Below are 9,367 nucleotides of genomic sequence, written 5' to 3'. Positions count from 1 at the left end.
TTGAAAACTTTTTGGTTTTCAGAGTAAACTAAACAAGGCCAGAGTCTGTCTCCATATTCAACGTGCCCCGTGCGTCAGTTGCCGATGGTCAGCTTGTTTGTTAGCCGAATTTATTAGATACTAGTGAAATGCGCGCGATGGCGCGCCTGTGCATGTGAAATTCTGTAGATTTTCCAACTGACCTTTCAAAGTTTGTCATATATATCATAAGTCATAGAAAGAATGTAGTATAAACTGACCGTTCAAAGTTTGTCATATATATCATAAGGCATAGAAAGAATGTAATATAAACTGACATGGCTATGGAGTTCACAAGAAAACGCTAGAGAAATATGCAGCATGGTGAAGCGTGGCTGCACCATCTAAAAGTTTAAGAGTACATAGATAAAGTTCACAGGTACATATGTTCATACATGATGGTTGCTGACATTTTATTCTGTACATGTTGCATACATATGGTGGCTGAACATTTTGACCTAAAGTACCGAGAGGATCTGACAGAGCTTGAAGTAAAGTGGATAAAAACAGGAACTATTCTGTGCAGAAGAAGAAAAAAAATATTAAATGGATTTCTAAAGCAAGAATACAATGACCTTTGTTGTATTTATTCTTTAGCCTTACATGTATTCCACTTGAGTTCAAAGAACAACCTCTGTATGTAGTTGTATTGAAAACTCAAACAAACAGGAGAACCAAAAGCACTTGCGGACAACCAAAGTGTTTGACAATGTAATCTTTGGAAATAGGGCATGTGCTCGGAACCAACGTTAGATTTGTAAACTCACAAACTGCAGAAGTTTGTTGATTTCAGCGACACTGGCTGACAAGATCTGTGCTAACTTCATCTTCAATAGGCCATGGCCAAACAAATTTAAGAGGTCAGTCAACGACATCAATTAAAGAACAATACGATGGCGAGAATAAATTTGAGAAGATAATTCTTTCATACCCGTTCAATCAGATGGATTTAAACCATACACCATATCATTCCGTAGGCTCATCACATTTTGGATCTGCTTAAAATCTCCTAAACTGCAACGGAAGGGAAACTCTGCTGAAATCACGAGACAGGTGAGAACTCAACCAAATTAGTAAGGAAAACGGCATAACCTCAAGAGTCTCAACATGTGAGTACATTTTGCTACTTAGACTGCCTGCAACATATCTGGGTGAACCATAGGTCTGAGAATTATGTGTAGCTGGAGTAAGTGTTGGCAGGACATATGTATGACATTTTAGGAACACCACACCTGTCTGCAGTAAAGTTCATCAATTAGCAAAGAATAGGTGGTCCTAAAGGATTGTTTCCAGAGACGCCAGAGAGACAGGAGTGGATCTGTGCGGTTGTGCCACTCCAAAGAAACAAAATTTGGAGGAAAACACTACTCAATACTCTACCTGGGAAGATGGCACTCAAATTCTCTGTTGTTTTGAAATATCCAATTTTGTCTCTCGTTTCTTATTTCCCATCTTTCTCGTAGGAATGAATGAAAAGGGCAGGGATTGAAAGAAAAGTAGAAATCTATATTTGAAAGCATGAGGAACATGAGTGGTATTTTCAAATAAAGAAAACAGAGTGATATTTTTCTTTTCAAGTACCATGGTGTTTAGTAGGTTGCTAAAATAAAATATGGCAAAAAGAATGGGATGGTTTGCAATGACCACTTTATTGATGCATGCTGAATGCAGGACATGGTTCTGAAACCATGCACAATGCAAACAATATTCGGTGACAACATCCTGCATATATTCTGAAAGCAACTTGGAAAAGTGATATTGCCTAAAATTCTAACATGGATGATAGGTTATTAGAGGTGGTGACAAAACAAGAAAGGAATAGATCACAATCACAAATAAATGAAAATGGGTCTTTGTCTAGAAAAAACTATGGCTACTCTAAATTTCTAATAATCATAGTTTGGTTGAACAAAAACAAAAACCCATACTTCCCATCACAAAGGACCCTGAAAAAATTACTCAAAAAAGAAAAGGTGTGTTCTAATAACGACAAACACATAGGAGAAAATACTATAACATGGGTAACAAGGAAATGTTCTGAGTTCCAAGTGCTGCAACCATATAATCTATGTAAAGATAATAGGTAAAGACATGTACAGGGAAATGTCAGTTTCAGCATTTCTGTGTTATTTGACCAATGCGCTAAGGAAGTGATATAAATAACTCAGGCAATAAGTAATCTGACCTCAGCACACACAGGACCAGCAACTGTGCAATGCCCACAAACTCATCGATCCTTTGCATAACTGAAAATGGAAGAAACAACATCAATCACATTAAGCAAACCTACCCAGAGCAAACTTTAAGATGCAACTGCTGAACTGTTGAACCATCATTAGTAACTGTAAATATGATTGCCTGCTAAGATGTCTGAGAAAATGATCTTGGCACAGACCTCAATCCTACCGATAGCCAAATCCCACATTACAAATGGCTTCTCTCACATTCATAGATGAGATGGCAGAAAACTTCTATGACCATAAAAAATCTAATATGCATTACTTTGATTCAAAAGATACCAATTAGTAGCATGGTTGTACACAAATCATCCTATCCACCTTGTAAGCTACTCTCTCCGCTACAAATTGTAAGATGTTTTGGCTTTTCAATTGAATAAGATTATTATCTATCTCTGAAGCTAATTTCATGTGCCGCAAAAATATTAAATGGCAATATTTGAAATAGTTAATTAATTCTTATGACATGTAAATTTTCAGGCAATGTCTTTTCTTCAGTAATATTCTTTGTCAAGGATGAAAAGACAATCTGAACAACTGATAATATAGAAAATGGCTGCTTTAAGTCTACCTACCATTGATCAATGGCAACTAATTTGAACTCTATTCCCACCATGAATGAGTCATTTATTGGTCGATTGTCCTGAGCATTCCGGATCAAGTCGTAGACAAATAAAAGGGAGTACATGGCATTCTCTGGAGGGGAAAAAAATCAATTAGACCATTGGACTATTTATTAAAAAAAATTACGAATCCAAAATGAATTTCAAGAAGTAATAGTAATCACCACCATAGATCATATAGTTCATGGCCTCCGTCATTTGTTCTGTAATTCAATGCTAAATTCGAAAGAATTAAAATAACCACACCAGATATAATTACTATATACACGTGAAGAGAAAAAAAATATGGAGTGATAGAGTGACGGCCCTACTCACCTCTCATGGAAGATGCGTCATGTGACTGATGAGCCGCGACAGATCCAACATTAGCATGGCTACCCCAGCTGTCGAAGGAGGGGCGCCATGCACCTGAGCCACATCCTGCTCCGCAACAAGCAGAGCAGCCATGTTGGCAACGCAACAAAGTGGAGGTAGGGGAGGCAGCTGATGCGGACAATCCATCTGAATACAAATCGCCATCCACAACTAAGGGGGAGCGAGTCAAAGGTAGGGGAGAATGGGAGAAATAAGAAGAGAAGGGAGGAACCGACCCGAGCTGAGCCGCCGCCGCCGTCAGCGAGAAAGAGGCCACGCATAGCCGGGGTCAGCCGCGCCACGCGCTTGTGCCGCCAGGTGTGGCTCGCGACGCCGCCGGGGCCATCGAGAACAGGAAGCTAGGGTTTCATCAAGAACACGCAGACCAATGGGAGGAGGCAATGACGGGGGAAGGCGTGCCTGCGGCCACCGTCGGGTCCCAAACACGCCACTCCATAGCCTGCGACGGCCACCGCCGGGGCTAGGGGAGGAGGGCGGCGGTGGTGCAGGGAGAGGCGAACCGCGAACGGGAGAGGAGACGCGTCGGGGTTAGATTTTTTTTGGGTGTGGAAGGATCGGGAAAGAGAATCTGGAGCCGCCGTATATATTTGGTGGGATGACTCCAGAGCAGAAGCCGCACAACACTGAGAGAAGCAGAGAGAGAGCCGATGGAAGCGAAGGAGGAGCCGCAGAAGCTGCTTCGGGCGAAATCTGCTTCGATCAATCTGGAGCGTTCACTGAAAGATCCGATGGCCAGCGTTTTTTTAGACGACGTGACCCCTGCTTCTCGGCCTGGAAGCCGGCGGAGAGTTTAGGAGAGAATTAAGCAATCATAATAAATTAGTTAATAATATTTTCTTCGATGACTTAGGGCACTCACAATGCAGACTCTATTATAAAGTCTAAAGTTATTCTATTACCTCGAACAATGTTGATTTAGACTCTAAGTCCACATTGTTCGAGGTAATAAATAACTTTAGACTCTATGATAGAGTCTCCATTGTGAGTGGGAGAAAAAAACGGGTGCTGGGTTGGCCTTGTTTAGTTCACAAAATTTTTCAAGATTCTCCGTCACATAGAATCTTTAGTCACATGTATGGAGCATTAAATATAAACAAAAATAAAAACTAATTACGCAGTTTACTGTGAGATGAATCTTTTAAGCTTAGTTACTCCTTAATTGCACAAAGTTTGTCAAATAAAAACAAAATTGCTACAGTAGCCAAAATCTAAAAATTTTGCCAACTAAACAAGGCTGGCCGGCTGCTGTGCTCTTCTTCTGGTCGTGCCCGTGGGTGCTCCTGCCACCACCCCCAACAAACACACACGCACCAAACTCGCTTTTCTTTCCGTGGCGTGCACCTAACATACCCGCTGACGCATGGGCCCTCCTTGACCCCTTTTGCATGCGCGGGCCCCACCTGCCCGAATCGTTTGGCACGGCACAAGCGTTGTCACGTAGGTGAGATGTTCCAGTCCCACGACACTGCTTGCTACAACAACCCAACACCTGTACAGCGCAACCACAGAAAAAGTCGGACCGACGTGCTAGCAAATAGTCGGGCCCTGGTGTCAGTGTAAAGGTTTTCTTCGTCACTAAAATTTGTACTTTACTGACAGGTAGGACCACCCGAAGTGCACCTTGAAGTAACCAATGCCTTGTTCAGTTCATTTTTAATTTTGGGTGCCGTTGCATTTTCTTTTTATTTAACAAATATTATTTAATTATAAACTAATTAAGCTTAAAAATTTTATCTAGTAATTTATAGACAATCTATATAATTAATTTTTATTTTTTAGTTATATTTAATGTTTCATGTATATATCGTAAAATTCGATATAATAAAAAATTTTAAATTTTTTTTTTATCTCTGAGTGAACTATAAACAAGCTCCGTTATCGAAATTCACCGAGCCGGTAAAAAGAAGCGACGTGGAACTAGGCGCACGGGCTGTCTCGCCACAAGCCTTTTCTACCCTCACTGAATGGTGGGACCACACTGCCAGATTACACGTATCGGACCCACCTGGCGGCAACAGTACAGATAGTCTGGGTTGGCCGCGCAACGCTCGTGCCGCTGCGTATGCCCCTGCGCCCACCTCCATTAAACCACCATCACCTCTTGGCGCAACGCAGCGGAAAAGCGCCATCTCATTCTTCTTCCTCCGTTTCGTCTCCACTCTCCCCCCGCGGCCGGGGAGCCTCGAGCGTTCCTGCCACGAGATCTCTCCTGCCACTCCCCTCGCCTGCTCGCAACACCGGCATGGCGCCGTCGGCGTGGGCCGTAGCCCTCGCCGCACTCTGCATCGTCGCGCTCGCGCCACCGGCAGCAGGGTTCTACCTACCCGGCGTCGCGCCCAATGACTTCGAGAAGGTACGCGTAAGGCGGCCCACCCCTTTGCCTCACCTCGCCTCCGCTTCTCCCTCCTGACTCGAGATCTCGTCCCTACCGCTTTGTGTGTTTGGGGATCGCGTGCGGTTCGGATCTGCTGTCGGTCGCCCCAGATCTGCGAACACGCGGGCAAGCCGCATCGAGATCTGGCTGCGTGTGTTCGCGACGATTCTGGCTCTCCACAGTCCACGCAATGGGTAGCCCTGAGAATGTTTCGTTTCTATGAGCCGTGCAAAAAGCTGCGTATGTGTTTCTCCCTTCACGTTCTCCGTGTGAGATTCTCATCGCGGGTGGATGCGTGATATAGACTAAAACGACGGAGATGTGCTTTCACCCTGAAAGACCCAGAGTGTGCCACCTACGAGAACGTGGAGCTGTAAAATTTTACATTAGCGAGTGTCTGAGTCCTTCGGCGACAACATATTAGGTTGTTATTACATTTTTAATATTAGTCGTTGTTGATTGCGATATACAGTACTAGTTATGGCAACTGTTCTGTTCAATTCTGTTCTGGAATGTAGTTTTCATTGATTTTGTTGAATTAAATCTAAGTACCTGTGAAGAACCTAGTTTTCACACTGTGATCCTGACAGTAGTTGTTATATTTGTCTGTTTGTCAGTATCTGACCTATTGTCTTGCTACTTGTTATCAGCATTTGTCTTTAGTTGATATATTCATGTTAGTGCTGTTTGAAATATTTAATAGCATGGGTGGCCTCATGCTGTCTTATTCCTTAAAATGTTGCTACATTAATTAATGTTTATAAGAATCACTGCATTTTACATATCATTACAGAAAGATCCACTTCCTGTGAAAGTCAACAAGCTGACCTCAATCAAGACACAACTTCCATACTCTTACTATTCTCTCCCATTCTGCAAGCCGGATACCATAGTTGACAGTGCGGAAAATCTCGGTGAAGTTCTTCGTGGAGATCGCATTGAAAACTCTCCCTATACGGTTTGTTCTTTCACTGTAAATTGGTTTATCTGATCAGTTTTTGTCACCTTAGGCACTAGTTTGACTGTTGAGCATTTTCCTTTTTTCAGTTTGAAATGAGGGAGCCTCAGATGTGTCAAATAGTCTGCAAGATATCTGTTGGGGAGAAAGAAGCAAAGCTTCTCAAGGAGAAGATTGAAGATGAGTACCGTGTTAACATGTACGTCAATAATTTTGCTGCTTGATCCATGACCAGTTTATTCATGTCTGTCAATTGTTGAAACATAATTTCTCTAAATTGACAGGATTCTTGACAACCTACCTTTAGTTGTTCCTATTCAAAGAGTGGATCAAGAAGGTGCTTATTTCTATCAACATGGATTCCATGTTGGGGCCAAAGGAAAATATTCAGGGGTAAGTGGCTATGACACGTTGTTGCCCGAATGTTGTATTAATGCATAATCTCATGTGATGCACGTCTCATATATTTGGCAGAGCAAGGATGAAAAATACTTCATCCACAACCATCTATCTTTTACGGTGAAATATCACAGGGATGAGCAAAGAGATATTTCCAGGATTGTGGCCTTTGAAGTGAAACCATACAGGTACATTGTTTGGAATGAAATAGCTGTAGTTAAATATAGACATTATCCTACTTGTTAATATCTAACCACAGAACTATGACTCATGCTGCAGCGTTAAGCATGAATATGAAGGGCAATGGAATGATAAGAAGACCCGCCTGACAACGTGTGATCCTCATGCTCAACGTATTATTACCTCATCTGAGTCTCCTCAGGAGGTTGAAGTTGGCAAGGATATCATATTTACTTATGATGTGGATTTCAAGGTTAGAACTATGCTTGATTCTTTTTGTATTGCAAAATTGATTGTAGTAGCTGTAGTACTAAGTGTCCTCTATGCGGAGCATGAATAGTGTGTGTTTGCTCATTTCTGAGTATTACTGTGAATTTGTAGGAGAGTGACATCAAGTGGGCATCTCGGTGGGACAGCTATCTATTGATGACAGATGATCAGATCCACTGGTTCTCAATTGTGAATTCTCTCATGATTGTCCTCTTCCTTTCTGGAATGGTTGCGATGATCATGCTCCGTACCCTTTACCGGGATATCTCCAAGTATAACCAACTTGAGACTCAGGAAGAGGCCCAGGAGGAGACAGGATGGAAGCTTGTTCACGGTGATGTTTTCAGGCCTCCATCAAACTCAGACTGGCTCTGTGTTTATGTCGGCACCGGTGTCCAATTCTTTGGCATGCTGCTTGTCACTATGGTATTTGCGGTTCTTGGCTTCCTTTCTCCATCGAACAGGGGTGGACTGATGACAGCCATGCTCCTGCTCTGGGTGTTCATGGGGTTGCTTGCTGGCTACTCTTCTTCACGTCTTTACAAGTTGTTCAAGGGCTCAGAATGGAAGAACATTGCCTTGAGGACAGCCTTCACTTTCCCTGGCAGTGTGTTTGCTATTTTCTTCTTCTTGAATGCTCTTATCTGGGGGCAAAAGTCTTCAGGTGCTGTTCCATTCACCACAATGTTTGCCCTTGTCCTCCTTTGGTTCGGTATCTCAGTACCTTTGGTTTTTGTTGGAAGCTTCCTTGGCTTCAAGAAACCTACCATTGAAGATCCAGTGAAGACAAACAAGATACCAAGGCAGATCCCTGAGCAGGCCTGGTACATGAACCCAATCTTCTCGATTCTAATTGGAGGGATCCTTCCATTTGGTGCTGTGTTCATCGAACTCTTCTTTATCCTTACCTCCATCTGGCTGCACCAGTTCTACTACATCTTTGGGTTCCTCTTCCTTGTGTTCCTGATTCTCATCGTGACATGTGCTGAGATCTCGATTGTGCTATGTTACTTCCAGCTCTGCAGCGAGGATTACCTGTGGTGGTGGAGGTCATACCTGACATCTGGTTCCTCTGCACTCTACCTCTTCTTGTATGCAACCTTCTATTTCTTCACAAAGCTTGAGATCACCAAGTTTGTCTCAGCAGTTCTGTACTTTGGTTACATGCTCATTGCCTCATATGCCTTCTTTGCCTTGACCGGCACAATCGGATTCTATGCGTGCTTCCTGTTCACAAGGCTGATTTACTCATCGGTCAAGATCGAGTAAGGTGAAGTGCACTCTTGCCTAATTCTTTGTTGCCACGAAGAAAGAAATTTCTGTGGATAATGAATTCTACAGGACCGCTGAGTTTAGCTGCAAGTGGCCTCGTTTTGAGTTTTCCAAGCTGGTAGTTATGATGAAGTTGCGATTCATTACCGTATGATTCAGGTATTATAGCTAGTGCAGTATTTTTTTTTTGTTTTCTCTTTTGTTTTGTTTTTTTTGGGCTGTGCCTTTGGACCGTCAGGATATATGCTTATCAAGCGCTCGACGCTGAGCGAATTGTATACGGATGCTGAGTAATCTATCTCTTGTTCCTGTCAGAATTTATGTACTTGTTGACGTGCACTCTGACTTACTCCATGATACGGAGTATACAATTGTAGCTACAAAGTCCGGCTCCTGTTTCTTTTGCATCGGAGTACAGACAAATGGATTATATTTTTTCTAACGTTCTGACCTTGGAGACCATTCGCATTTGTCATGTGTTTTTGTTTTTGGAGACCAGGGCCTCTACCTGCGGCTGCTGCCCGTTCACCGGGGTGATGATCGGATTGCTGCGCGCGCTCTTGCTTTTTCCCCCTTTTCTGCGTGACACGATAATAATGATGAAAATCGAAGGATTATGTGCAGCGCAGATACACGTGAACCGTTTTCCCGGTCGCACTCT

General features: G+C 42.8%; 1 protein-coding gene and 1 long non-coding RNA gene across 11 annotated transcripts; one reads left to right on the top strand and one right to left on the bottom strand.

The window, feature by feature from the left end:
- On the bottom strand, nucleotides 265-3,818 carry LOC110437058. 10 transcript variants are annotated; one of them, XR_002455109.1, is made up of 7 exons: nucleotides 3,469-3,817; nucleotides 3,194-3,379; nucleotides 3,043-3,094; nucleotides 2,831-2,951; nucleotides 2,204-2,264; nucleotides 950-1,254; nucleotides 306-845 (listed from the first exon to the last, which is right to left on the bottom strand). It is a non-coding gene; the product is annotated as an uncharacterized LOC110437058 (long non-coding RNA). The 10 variants fall into 10 exon arrangements; XR_002455114.1 differs by having other exon boundaries at nucleotides 3,046-3,094; XR_002455112.1 differs by having other exon boundaries at nucleotides 3,043-3,081.
- Nucleotides 5,353-9,148, top strand: LOC8069902 (transmembrane 9 superfamily member 9). The gene is made up of 7 exons (XM_002445366.2): nucleotides 5,353-5,606; nucleotides 6,421-6,585; nucleotides 6,675-6,784; nucleotides 6,870-6,978; nucleotides 7,060-7,172; nucleotides 7,264-7,417; nucleotides 7,546-9,148. The coding sequence occupies exons 1-7, from the start codon at nucleotides 5,496-5,498 to the stop codon at nucleotides 8,701-8,703; spliced, it is 1,920 nt and encodes a 639-aa protein (XP_002445411.1). The 5' UTR covers nucleotides 5,353-5,495; the 3' UTR covers nucleotides 8,704-9,148.

The sequence above is a fragment of the Sorghum bicolor genome, chromosome 7 (assembly GCF_000003195.3).
Source record: "Sorghum bicolor cultivar BTx623 chromosome 7, Sorghum_bicolor_NCBIv3, whole genome shotgun sequence".
In the NCBI taxonomy this organism is placed as follows: Eukaryota; Viridiplantae; Streptophyta; class Magnoliopsida; order Poales; family Poaceae; genus Sorghum; species Sorghum bicolor.
Note: the sequence above shows the minus strand (reverse complement) of the source record. Positions and strands in the feature narration are given on the sequence as shown.

What these genes read in the sequence shown, in the direction of transcription:
- LOC8069902 (XM_002445366.2), top strand. Translation starts at nt 5,496, where the DNA reads ATGGCGCCGTCGGCGTGGGCCGTAGCCCTCGCCGCACTCTGCATCGTC. An exon ending in TTGAAAACTCTCCCTATACG is followed by an intron (nt 6,586 to 6,674) that starts GTTTGTTCTTTC and finishes TCCTTTTTTCAG; the next exon opens with TTTGAAATGAGGGAGCCTCA. An exon ending in CCAAAGGAAAATATTCAGGG is followed by an intron (nt 6,979 to 7,059) that starts GTAAGTGGCTAT and finishes TATATTTGGCAG; the next exon opens with AGCAAGGATGAAAAATACTT.